The sequence below is a fragment of the Sinohyriopsis cumingii genome, chromosome 1 (assembly GCF_028554795.1).
Source record: "Sinohyriopsis cumingii isolate HCF-2022 chromosome 1, ASM2855479v2, whole genome shotgun sequence".
Lineage (NCBI taxonomy): Eukaryota > Metazoa > Mollusca > Bivalvia > Unionida > Unionidae > Sinohyriopsis > Sinohyriopsis cumingii.
In genome coordinates this window covers 108,823,596-108,836,964 of record NC_142961.1, presented here as the reverse complement: position 1 = coordinate 108,836,964, position 13,369 = coordinate 108,823,596, and the positions used below count along the sequence as shown (strand labels likewise).

At 34.5% G+C, this 13,369-nt stretch overlaps 1 protein-coding gene across 3 annotated transcripts in view; it reads left to right on the top strand.

Annotated features, from left to right (window-relative positions):
* Positions 1 to 13,369, top strand: part of LOC149807571 (serine/threonine-protein kinase Sgk3-like) — a 232,160-nt gene that overhangs the window by 176,243 nt on the left and 42,548 nt on the right. For all 3 annotated transcript variants that reach the window (XM_089967967.1, XM_089967973.1, XM_089967981.1), the window contains 2 exons: positions 4,189 to 4,246; positions 12,727 to 12,942. In XM_089967967.1, coding sequence (XP_089824093.1) covers positions 4,189 to 4,246; positions 12,727 to 12,942 — 274 coding nt within the window. The remainder of the gene's footprint in view (positions 1 to 4,188; positions 4,247 to 12,726; positions 12,943 to 13,369) is intronic.

Sequence of the window (13,369 nt, the reverse complement as noted above, 5' to 3'; positions counted from 1 at the left end):
CTCATGTCATTGTGTTATAATAATTATAATAATAATAATAATAATAATAATAATAATAATAATTGAAGGATCTTCATGGTCACATAGTAAATCCAGCAATTATGTGCTGAATAAGTAATTAATTAGGTTCAAACATTGTCGTGACATTGTATTGGATCTCCACCTTTGATTAGATGGGGCATATTACATTTTTGATGACTACATTGAAACTGAATTAAATGATAAAGTTAAGAAATCAATTTCACTACTTTAATTGGTATTTATTTATTACATTTTTATCACAGGTAGGCATTTACCAATATTTTCATTTACCTTTATTTTGTCGTAAAGCATGTTATTTATTGAGAAACTATGATTTGTAAAATTATTCCTTCTAAATATTTGCATATTTAATGATGATGATTCAGGATTTCCATGACTAACTGACATTTCAGTTGATAAAATTATTGATACAGATCAACATTTAAATTGATCAATTTAGATAATGATTATTTTTTCATATTAAGCATAATAGAGCGTAATTGTTGCCCTTTCCTTATGAGAGTTATCAGGAATTAGCGCTAAAATGAGGGAGCAACATACCTGAAATTTGTACTGGAATGTCCGTTGTTATCTTCATCAGTTCTTGTCGTCAGTTATCATTGTCAGTAGCTTGACAGCATGAAATAGTAACCTATTTTCAGATGCTTTTGAATTGTTCACTAAAACAATCTCATTCAAAGCATTCAGTAACACTGCTTATTTGAGAAGTCTATCACATTGTCAGAGTCATTGAAAGCAAGGGTCTTGATGTCTCAATGGACTTTCCTAATACTATGGACACAGAGTACCATTTTGCAAATGATACAGACACATTTATTTCTTGTGCACCTTTATTTGAGGCATTGCTGATGTCCTTTTTGAATTTTACTGTACTATAAAGTACATAGTTACAGCCTGGAGAAAATAGTGACACAAATAATTTTGTGTTCCCTGAAAAGTTCAGACAAACACCTATTTCATTTTAGAGTCAACCCTTAAGTCATGCTATTGTGTAATATTTACCTATTTCAAGAAAAGTGGCCTTGTATGTGGATTTTCTCTTATTGTTATGAAGGGCTCATGCCTTGAAATTTACTGTGTGTATTTAAACCAATATAAATGTACATGCTTAAGTAAAACGTTGGCACAGACATATATTTTGCCATATAGTATGCTGGTAGATCAGGGTCTGAATTAATAACTTGAAATACTGTATGTACTCATTATAAGTTGAGTCAAGCTGCAAACATAATGCATCTGCAGATCTGGGTCTATGTTGTTTGTTCTAATGATTACTCCTCACAAGCAGCAAAGACCAAGATCTGCTGGCACATTAACACATTAACCCCTGGAGGTTTTTGTCATTTTTGTCTGAAATTCGAGTAGGAAACACATTTTGAGAGCTATTTCTGAATGCATCCTAATACATCAACTTCCAGGTGATTATCCAATAACCTCATGCCTAGTTGTGTTAGAAACATCGTTTTTCATTGGCTATTTTGCTTGCGCATGAGCAGAAGGGTAAAAGTTGGAGTTCTTTTGTTTTTTTTTGTTGCTTAACGGATCCATTATTTTCGTATCTAGACCACTCTTTATTCCAAATGCCCATCTTATCCTACTTTTTGCAAAGGTTCATCTGTCTGTTTGCAGTTTATACTGGTCTGCCTTAGATCTGAGACTAAAAAGTCTAAAATCTGGACACAAAATTGGATTTCAACTATGGGGGAATTTTAGGTGGAAAAAAATCGGGTTCAAAGAATGAGGTTTTTCCCTCTGTATTTTGTAGTGCAACCAGAACTTCCAGATTATTTGGTATCATTGAAGAGCTACATCTATCTACCTTTCTATAATAGCACCCACTTTAGTGTATCATACATGACCTTGATGCTACAGAGCTTGGTAGTAGGCTACTACCTCCTGCCACATAAACTCATCACTAGGGGTTAATGCATTAAGCAACAGCAGATCAGGGTCTGTGCAGTTTGCAGTTGGACTTGACTTATAAGTGTGTAGATATAGTAATAAGTAAATGGAGCAGCATGGACCCCGATCTATTGACTCATACTAGATATGGCTGTTCACAATCATGACTTTTTAGGTGAGAAAATACGGTCAACATTTAAGCGGATGAAACTTGCCATTTTTGTGAACATATATGCACTCAGGATAACAGTTTGTAAAATGCATGTCTTATGTACTACTTGGACTTCAGCCAGTGCCTCTCAACATGGAATCTTGTATATCAGGCACCTTTCATTAATTTTGATTCTTAAACAAATGGATACAAGCTGGCAAAGAAATGTGTAAGTCGGAAGAAGCCACTTCACTTCATAAGATAATGTATATTGGCAAAAAAGAGGAGTGGTGAGCAGGAAATAAAGTTCAGGAAACTATTTACATACCATAAAAACATGCCTTGAGGAGAGAATGTCACATCTGGCAACAAGAAAATGGTCTTTCAAGGCAGGTGGTCTCGCATTAGAATCTATTATATTATATAACAGAACCAAACATAGTAAAATATGGTCTTTTTTTACTTATGTTAATACCAAACTGCTTAGTTTTCCGTCTGCTATTACTGCAGTGTCATACCTATTTTTCTAGAAACAATCATGTTACCATATCTGACCTAATAAATAGCATGGGGAAAATTTAATTTTGGAGTAAATACCTGGTGTAAAATGTCATTCGTATTGGTCCATCTTCCTAAGCAGCATTGCTGAATATACAATGGTGTAATTGCAATCATAAGAAATGTTTCGTGAAGAACTTGACAAATTCTACCTTCACTTAAGTTAATTCTCAGCGTATAATACTTTGATTATAGTGTGTAATTCTTTGATAATAGTGTGTACTACTTTGATAATAGTGTGTACTACTTTGATTATAGTGTGTAATTCTTTGATAATAGTGTGTACTACTTTGATAATAGTGTGTACTACTTTGATAATAGTGTGTACTACTTTGATAATAGTGTGTAATATTGGATTGGCATTATAGTTAGTTTAAGTAAAGAAAATGAAAAAACGCAGTACAACTATGTACAGTATAGAAAATGCTATTAAAATATGTGTGCACATATGAATTGTGAACTGTAAATAAAGTAAAAATGATCTGATGATACATTGTTGTTGTTGTTGTTGTTGTAGGGTTTAATGCTGTTTTTAGCACAGGATAGGCTATACATGGCGGCCAATATAAATGGTGGAGGAAGAACCCAGGAAAACCCAGGAAAGAACCACCGACCCATGAGAAGCTATGGGCAAGCTTTCTCACATACCCATATTGGCCAAACCTGAGACTCGAACTCATGCAGACAGAGGTGAGATGGCAATGATCCATAATGGTGAGTGCTTTAGACCACTCAGCCACTCAGGGCCCCGATGATACTTTGTGATTAAATGGTACATACCAGATCTTCATTAAGTATCCTATTTGTTTCAGATGGAATTGCTTATAGTTGTCCAAAGATGTGTAATTTTTAAGCCAGAAGTTTTAATACAATAGCTGGTAATTGTCCAAAAATAATAGTCACTTCAGTAAAGTAGTACAGTGCAAAATGTTTTTATGATGTAAATCTGAGGATAAAAACTGGAACAAATCAGAAGAAAAAACATGGTGGGAACTATCGGTTATAGCCAGCTTAAAAAGGCATAACTAGTCCTTGACCTTTCTTGGGTTGATACTTTATGTATTTGGCCAGTGTATGTTACTTTAAGGTCCAGATACTATAAACAAGCTGTATTTACTCTCTGTCTGTCTGTCTGTCTCTGTCTCTCTCTCTGTCTCTCTGTCTGTCTGTCTGTCTGTCTGTCTGTCTGTCTGTCTGTCTGTCTGTCTCTCTCTCTCTCTCTCTCTCTATATATATATATATATATATATATATATATATATATATATATATATATATATATATATATATATGTGGGCAAAGCATTCTATCTGGTACATGAACAATTGACAGAGGAAACACTTGAAGAAATCTATGAATAAAATTAATTTTTCACTACATTAAGGAAATTATTCAAATGGCCTAAAATATTTAGGAAAAAAGAGTTGTGGACACTAGCAAGATCACAGGTACCTAATAGGTTGAATATGGAATATATCATTCTAATTTCTACATTGTATGACTTGTATTTCCTTATAATGCTATCTCTTTTCCAGTGTGAAACCATGTGACTTTGAATTCCTAAAAGTCATTGGGAAAGGCAGCTTTGGAAAGGTAAGATTTTGGAAATATTTTTAAAAATTATTATTATATTGAGCTGCTATGAAATATCCTTGGTCAATCTTCTGAAAAAAAGTACAGGAACTCCAGAAAAGAATAGTGTGGTACCATAATTGCCCATGTATGACATGCACCAGACTACCAAATAACATGTGGACCTTGACCTGATGACAGACAATGCATTGGTTGATCTGGGTCAGTTCTGTTTAGTTTGGTCAATTTTTATACATTGCTAGACTTTTTTCAATGCAGTCTCATAACTTTGGAGAGTCAAACTGCCTCTTCAGCATAAAAAATAAAAGCATAATTTCTACATGGTCTTAATCTGGGTCCTTTGTTATTCTGACCAAAATTTCCAAGTTTATTATTCCCACAGTTTATGTTGGGGAAGGGGAACCATATTGTCCACCATCTGTCCATTCATAACCACATCATCTCATCCACTTGGTGGAAATTTACTTAATTTATTACAGTTGTACATAGGTTACCCATGTTGTCGCCATCTGTGTTGTGGGCCCATTCCCTGGGGGCGTCTTGGGAGACTTTTTAAAATAGTTTAAAACCAAACACTCCATGTTACTTAATTGGTTGCATCCATGACTAAAACTTCAGAATGGTAAGTAATAATGGTCAGCTGGTCATCTTCTGGCAGCCTTGAAAATTATAATGCAGTAACTTGAAAAACATAACATAACATAATTTGAGTAACATAATTTTGGTTATCATCCATTGGTTAAGATAGGAGGGAGGAGTCTTCTAAATTAAAAAAAACATTTATATTTGTCTGTGTAATATTGTATCCATCTGTGCATAACACACACCTGGCTGCTCACAATACAGACCCAGATCAACAGTTTTAGCATTTGCTTGAAATCATAGGTAACATGTTAAAGTCCCTGCTCTGCAAGTGCATCTTGGGATGTATTAGATTTGGCACATTTTGCAGTTGACACTTTTTGCAATTAGATGACATATCAGAGTTAACACATTTCACATTGAGATGACATATTGGAGTTGATACTTTCTGCAGTTAGGTTTGATACTTTCTGCAATTCGATGACATTATTGGGGTTGACTGTTTTTGCAGTTATATGACATTATCAGGGTTGGTACTTTTCACATTTACATGACAATTAGGGCTGACACGTTCACAGATGAAATTTCAGGGTGGACACTTTTGTAGTTAGATGGCATATCATTTTCAACACATTATGCATTTGTGTATCGGGGTTGACCCTTTTCATAATTAGATGAGTCTTATAATCTATTAAGTACAGTTGTTGTAAGGACAATTAACATGATTTAACTGTTTGCAATTTTAATGGTCTTGTACATAGTCATGGTGATTAGAATCCACATTTCCAGAAGCTTGTTGCTTCTGCAGTCTAAAATATACAGGCAGAATCTTTACAGCACACTCACCCTAAACCACCTTATAGACAGAAATCCATTTTTTTTCACAGGCTAGCTCATTGTTACAACTCAGTGGTCATAAACTAAGTAACAGAAAGAAGCAAAAACAACAAGTTTTGTAACACCTAACAAACATTTTAATTATCAAAGTTATATATATATATATATATATATATATATATATATATATATATATATATGCAATAAACTGAAAATGAACAGTGCAAAACTAGTATCAAACTAGCCTGAGTGCTTTTGACTCTTTAATGCATCTTTTTCAAAGGCAAATACAAAACATAGACAACAAACAAATAAAACAGAATAACGGTGATGTTTGTGAAACTTTACATGGCTGTTTCTACAGGAATTAAACCTTTTGTAGCAGTTGCTACTGGTGGTGTGGTATTATGAGGTTGTACCTTCTTACAAGGTGTCCACTTTGTTGGCTATCATTATCTAGAGGGTGATTGCCCACGGTATTGTTGTTGCCCAGATTGAGTAAATATTAAAATAAAGTATGAAATTATAGATGGAATAAATAGAGATCTGAGCAGATATGTAGAACAGAATGACACGAGCGCCCGTATGTGGAAAAACAAAAATTTAATCAATTACATAAACAACTGGGATAATACATTACATAGGAAGATACACTTCTTTTGGAATGAATCTTTTACCAAATTTCAAACACAAATATATTTATATCAATAGCCAATATATTTTAAATGATAGTATTAGTTCATCATATAATCGAATGAATGATCGAAGTCATTGCCATGTACAACTTCATAACCTGCTTATTCCAGTCATCTCTGACTTCACTATGGTGGTTTCTCTAGGTCCTTTTGCTTTTTTTCTTTTCTGACCTCCCTACTGTCTCACCTCTTTTTGGCCCTCAAACTTTGTGTGGGTAGGTGGATACGTAAGTAAGTAGATTCTTCTGTGGATACGTTTGTGGATACTTCCATGGATACATCCATGGAGCTATTTCCCCATACAGAATAAACAGAGACAACCTAAATATTCTGTCAGTTGTCTCACTGGGAACAGATCATTACTCCCCTCTCGTTATGTCAGATATCGTTCTATCGGAATTCGAACAGACCAAAGGCTGTCTGGTCAAGCTAAACTTGGCAGACCATAAACAAACCTAGTTTCACAAGATTAATATACTTCCTAGTGGCTATTTCATTACGGATTCCCATTAACATTACATGAGACATAATGGTTCCATTCTCATCTCAATTACACAAATGAATGAATGAAATTCATTATATGGCTTAACTACATTATTTTCAGCGAATAGACACATTCAAATCTTTAGCCTATTTGAAATCATCTAAGATCGGTGAATTCAACAGTTTCTCGTATCAACTAAAGTAATGCATGAAATCTTAGAATACCCATGTCCTATACAAACAAGATGCCAAATTCAAATAATTCATCAGCTTATATAAAGAAGATCATTGTATAAATTCAGATATATGAACTAACCACTGTTATATGCATATCAAGAATATTGATCTACAAATTTAAACAAATAAATTCATGCAACTATAAACAATTAAATTCAAGCATATCATTATATTGGTATCAACGAACTACATGAAATTGACACAAATACCTTGCGCTTTCAAGCTTTGTTTGCTTCTACCGACAAAATTGTGTCCAATGACTTTCCAGACATCCGGTCCCTTTGACCAATGTTTTGCAAGAGAATTTCTTCCAAATTCAGTCTCGGAATCACTTATATTTTCACTCTTGCAGGAAAAATGCAGAATGACTAGATTTTTCAATGGGGCAATGTTTAAATCCCAAGGAATTTCATGTGGGAAACACACACCTTATTTAGCGTAACCAATCATGGTTAAATATTTTTACCACCTTTTATAATTAGGTGCCAAAATTGCAGTTAGAATGACTTATAGAATTCCAAACAACAGATCTGGAAAATTTCAAATCTGACAGTCCCAATATAAAATCAATGTTAAACATCCCCTTTCTAGTCGTCTAACAGCTAAGTAAATAAAGGCTTAATTAAGAATCACTTCCCTCCCAACACAGACATTAGAAATCATTGCAGTATAGTGATTTAACAAGCGCCTGACCCCATAAATCTAATTAATTGTTCTCTGGCCCCAAGTTAGTGCGCTCTTCATAGATAAACAGAAATTTGCACCCTTACACCTTTTAACTTTATTATGTTTCAACTAGTTTATTTCTGCTGGTTGCTGATACTGGAAAATATTTGTATTGATCTAGAAATTTATGAGCCATAACGACATGTTATTTTATTTAAATTTATGTAAGTGCTAATCAGATCCCGGATATTTCATTGTTATAGTAGTCATAGGCTATGAAGCAAATTAGGAGAATTATATAAAATAAAATGTGTTGGCTGCAAAAGATAATTTTTTGTGTGCATCGACCAGGTTGTTTTTTTTCAAGTCTTCTTGGTTTAAACCGCTTGGTTTCAATGTTCTAAGGCGGCATATCCAGTAAGATTCCTGTTCTTTCCTGGTCTGAGAACTCCAATTGGGGTTGTGAGCAATTGCAATAAGTGTTATATCACTGAAAATGTGGCCGGGAGGGAGAAGTGTTCTGTGACCGGGCTTCTGCACAACTTCTTTGTCATACAATCAGATCTATGAAGGTTGATGATCTTTTGTGTAACTTTTCAGTTTCTCCGACATACTGAAGGCTACAGATCTTACATGTGATGAGATAAATTACATTGTCTGTTTTGCACATTTTGTTTGGACCATGTATGTTTAGTTTTTCTCTAGTCACTGTGCTAGAAAATGCCCTGGTCTCTATCATATGTTGACAGGTTTTGCACCTTTTATGCCACAGAGGCCAGATTGAACTAGGGTGGTCTAGATTAGAGATATATATATCAGAGATAACAACAGGTATATGTGTTTATGTAAATTAATTAAAGGCCATTATTCTGTACTTAAAACTTTAGATGTTGAAAATGTTGGTGATATCAGAGACCAGATAGTAGATTCAGTGGCTGTAATTAGAAGCAGTAACTTGTATATAGTTTTAAGACAGAAGTATATCAGGCTGTCTCCTTTGAAGTCATGTAGCTTCATATATATGTATTAATAAGGCAGCAATGGTTATGAGGAGATGTTTTGAATTTGAATTTGCTGTAGTGAAAAGATGCCATTAAATATGTAGTCTAAAACTTTGTTTGATGTACCTGCAAATTCCCCATGTAGCTGCCACCACCATGACAGCTACAACACAATGCTGTCCTTTCAGGGTGCTAATTGTAATGACTTTAGCAGAGCTGTAATTTTCTTCTAGTGTCACTGAGATTAAATATTGTTCATCACTGGCGTCATTATTCATGCGTGCATGGCAGTCTTAACAGTACTGGCCTATTTTAGCAACATCTAAAAGTACAAACAAAAAAATAGAAGATGCCACATAAGCTTGTTAGTCGAGTCCAAGCGCTAACTCCACAGACCCAGATCTGCTATTGTATAGTGTACTGGCAGGCCTGCATCTATGCATTTTGTTAGGAATAATTAGTAGAGCAAACAACATAGACCCTGATCTGCTGGTGTTGAATGTGATGGTAGATCAGGGTCAATGTTATTTGCAGTTGCACTTTATTTATAAGTGGGTGTATATGGTCTTAGATGAGTGTTTGAAGAAAAATATAACACTTCTAAGGAGAATACGGTGCCCTAAATCACTGATATTTTGTTTTAAAAAAATGGAATGAGCAACAGATATTTGTTGAATGAATGGTTAATGATGGGTAATTATTACAGTACAGTCATAGTGGGTTCAACCTTTTCCACTTGTCCATGAAAGAAAATTAATCTTGTCCACTTACATGCCCATTAAAACTTTGCCCAAACATCCATCAAAGAACAAAGGGTGGCCTTCAAGGAGTTAAGTGGACAGAATTATCAGTTCCTTATAATCCACCTGTCCACTAATGTCCTTTTGGAGCTGGTAGTGTCCTTGATTGTTGTTAATGAATATGAGTGGACATTGCAGGCCATTGATAAGCCACTGAATCCAAGCCAAATGTATTCTGTAGTTGCACAGATTCATGGATAAAAGTAGATGCATCTCTCAAAATTAAAAGTTCCAATCTAAGCACTTTTTACATTTGCTATTTGAAGAACTTTTTTGGTGTTCAGTTTTTTCTTTTTCTTAGATAACACTTTGCTACAAGTGCCAATTTTTAGCATATATAAGAGCTTTATACTTTCATTTTAACTTCTGTTTAAATACTCTATGTATGTATGTATGTGTGTGTGTGTGTGTGTGTGTATAATGTATGTATGTATGTATGGAAGTGTGTGTGTGTGTGTGTGTGTGTATGTGTGTGTGTGTGTGTGTGTGTGTGTGTATGTATGTATGTATGTATGTATGTACAGGCAAACCTGGTCACCTTGTTCAACTGTCACCTGGTCACAAATAGCCATTCTAAGTTCCTGCCAGCAAATTTCCTACATAAATGCCTTGAGGTTGGCAGCCAGGTGTTTCCTAACCAAACTATGGTTTCACCCTGCCTTAAGTGGTCACTGGAACATATCAACAATGACTATTCCAAGTATGCAAATTAAATGCTTCTTTTGTTTCATGAGCAAGTGATTGTTTAAATAAAGTCATATCATGTTAATTGTTGTTTAAGCCTTTCTTATCTCATTTGTACTTACCGTACTCCAGTCACACTGTCAGTCAAACTCGAAGGCTTAAAAAAAGGCAGTTGGCATCCTTACAAGGGAAGATCAAAGCTATTCATTTACTGAATGGTGGGAAAAGTAGTTCTGTTATTGCAGTAGAAATGGAAGTCACATTTTGTGCCAGTGTGACAGGTATAGTGAGATATCTTCATCTATTTGCTTTCTGAGGAAGACATGTTTGTCTTTAGGAAGAGATACAAGTTACATCCCTTTTCATTAGGGCCAGGAGTCATTCAAAATATGTCTGTAGAGTCTGGTGAAGTTTTGTTAATGGGTCACAACAAATTGCCCTACAGGACTTCTTTTGATGTTCTGTTCATCACAGGTTTCTCACATATGCTGACTTTCTTTTGATCTTGGTGAGTTGAGACACTGACTCATCCAGGTTTTTTATGGCATGAACAAACTAAGACCAGTGTATATTTTGAAGCTGGTCATTTCAGGGTTCAATAATCTTTGTGAAACAAAAAAATTTGCGAGAGAACCACATATGCCCGTAATTCTGATTTTGTTGTACAGTGCACATAAAACAATCTTGATAATGTAATATGCAATAATAATAATAATAATAGTAATAATAATAATAATAATAATAATAATAATAATAATATTTGTGCATGGAAGTTGTTAAAGAAGTTTAAAAGGTGATCCTTTGTACATCAGTCACCTGTGTGCAATGGCCAGGTTTGCTTTTCCCATGAGTGACCGCTATTGACATGTTTGACTTTGCATGTGTGTGTCTTATGTACATGCTTGCATGCATGTATGTATAGATGCACATGTAGATGGAGTGAATCCTACCTTTTATCTGCTTATTTAATAATAATAATAATAATAATAATAATAATAATAATAATAATAATAATAATAATATTAACAATAGCAACAACAACAACAATAATACCTTGGTCTGTGACCTGTATAAGTATTATTGCCAGTATAATTTTGTTGTAGACTGGGTCTGTGCAGTTTGTAAAGGGTAATCACTAGAACAAACAATATAGACCATCATCTGCAAGTGCATTGTCTTATAGCAATCAGGATCTTTGTTGTTTGCAATTTGACTTGACTTATAAGTGAGTATTTATGGTATGTGACATTGGACAAATTGTACTGTATGTACTCACACATTGAGTCTAACTGCACACTGCACAGACCCAGATCTGCCATCACATAATGTGCCAGCAGACATGGGTCTGTGTAGTCTGTTAGAAGTAATCAGCCTAACAAACAATATAGACCCTTATATGCTGATGTATTATGTGGTGATAAAATTTTAGTCTATGTTGTTTGCTGTTTTAGTTGACTTATAAGCGAGTAAAGATGGTAATACAAAGTAAAACTTACACAGTGTTCATTTTGATTTTTATGTAAGACATATGAGTCAGGAACTCCTGAATTATTAATGCATGTAATTACACTCACCCTCTCCCACTAATTTTGGAACTTTTTCCAGACTATTACCCATAAACATTTTTTTTGCAATAGTTTATCATAAAGGAAAGTCACCAGTGAAATATTTCCTATTTCCCAATGTTTGCATTATTTGCTATTTTTCAAACATAATACATACAATTTGAGATATTCAAACATTTTAGATGTCCCATGAATTCCATCTCAGCATATGACAAAAAGTCTTTTAGATAAGCTGTTACTAAATCATTTTCGAGAGGAATCAAATTTGAATTAATTTAGATCTTTAATTATATCCAGGAATGGTAAAGAGTGTAAATGCAATATGCACAAATATTCCCACCACCACCACTCTCCTGTCATAATGATGGCAGTTGATATGTCACCATTTGTGTCACTGTTTTGTCTTTTGCACCTTCAAGTGCCCTGCAGCTACTTGTCTTTGCCCTGCAGCTACTTGTCTTTGCCCTGCAGCTACTTCCTTTATTATTAAGCCTTATTCGCATGTTAGTGTGTTTTTAATCCTGACTGATGCTTCCTTTTAAGTTAAGATATCAAGAGTTTTAATAAATTAGTTTTAGGTCTTTGTCTTATTAGCATCATTGTGGTCACCTCCCCATTGGTTTGGTTACCTAAATTCTCTTTTAAATACTGACTTTTTGAAAGTGTTTTGCTTGAGTATATCTTTATTTATGTGCTATTGATTTATATGATTGTATTTATATTATTCTTGATCATGTTGATTGAATATCTTTATTGTTTTATGTAATCTCGGTAGAAAGGTCATTAAAGCTTATGTTTTTGAGGTTATGCATTGTACATGACATCATAAACTGTTTCAGGAATGTTACCATTGATATCAATTCAACAGATCATGAGTGGTTGTACAGTTGGAGCAAGTGAAATTATGGCGCATTTTTCTAATTTGTTTAGGTGCTTTTGGCAAGGCACAAGAAGGAGGCAAAGATCTACGCAGTTAAAGTGCTCCAGAAACAAGCCATTATGAAGCGTAATGAAGTCAAACATATCATGGCAGAGAGAAGTGTTCTTCTCAAGAATATTAAACACCCCTTTCTTGTCGGTCTTCATTATTCCTTCCAGACACCTGATAAGCTGTATTTTGTACTCGACTACGTTAATGGGGGAGAGGTAAGCACTATATGCCAATGTTAATGGAGGAGAGGTAAACACTCTATGCCAATGTTAATTGGGTTGAGGTAAGCACTCTATGCCAATGTGCCAATGTTAATGGAGGAGAGGTAAGCACAATATGCCAATTTTAATGTAGGTGAGGTAAGCACTCTATGCCAATGTTAATGGAGGTGAGGTAAGCACTATATACCAATGTTAATGGAAGATAGTAAACACTATATACCAGTGTTAATGGAAGGTAGTTAGTACTAGATCCAAGTCTTTACATGCATACAGCATGTTGACACTAGCAGTGCAAAAATTATAAAAGCGATAAAAATGCCCAGTATCTACTTATGCATTTTTGAAGTGGACTGTAAAATAAAAACTCTGGCTGTGTTTGTGCTGGAAAAAACTGCAGTGAAAATTTGAGATTGTTTTTTAT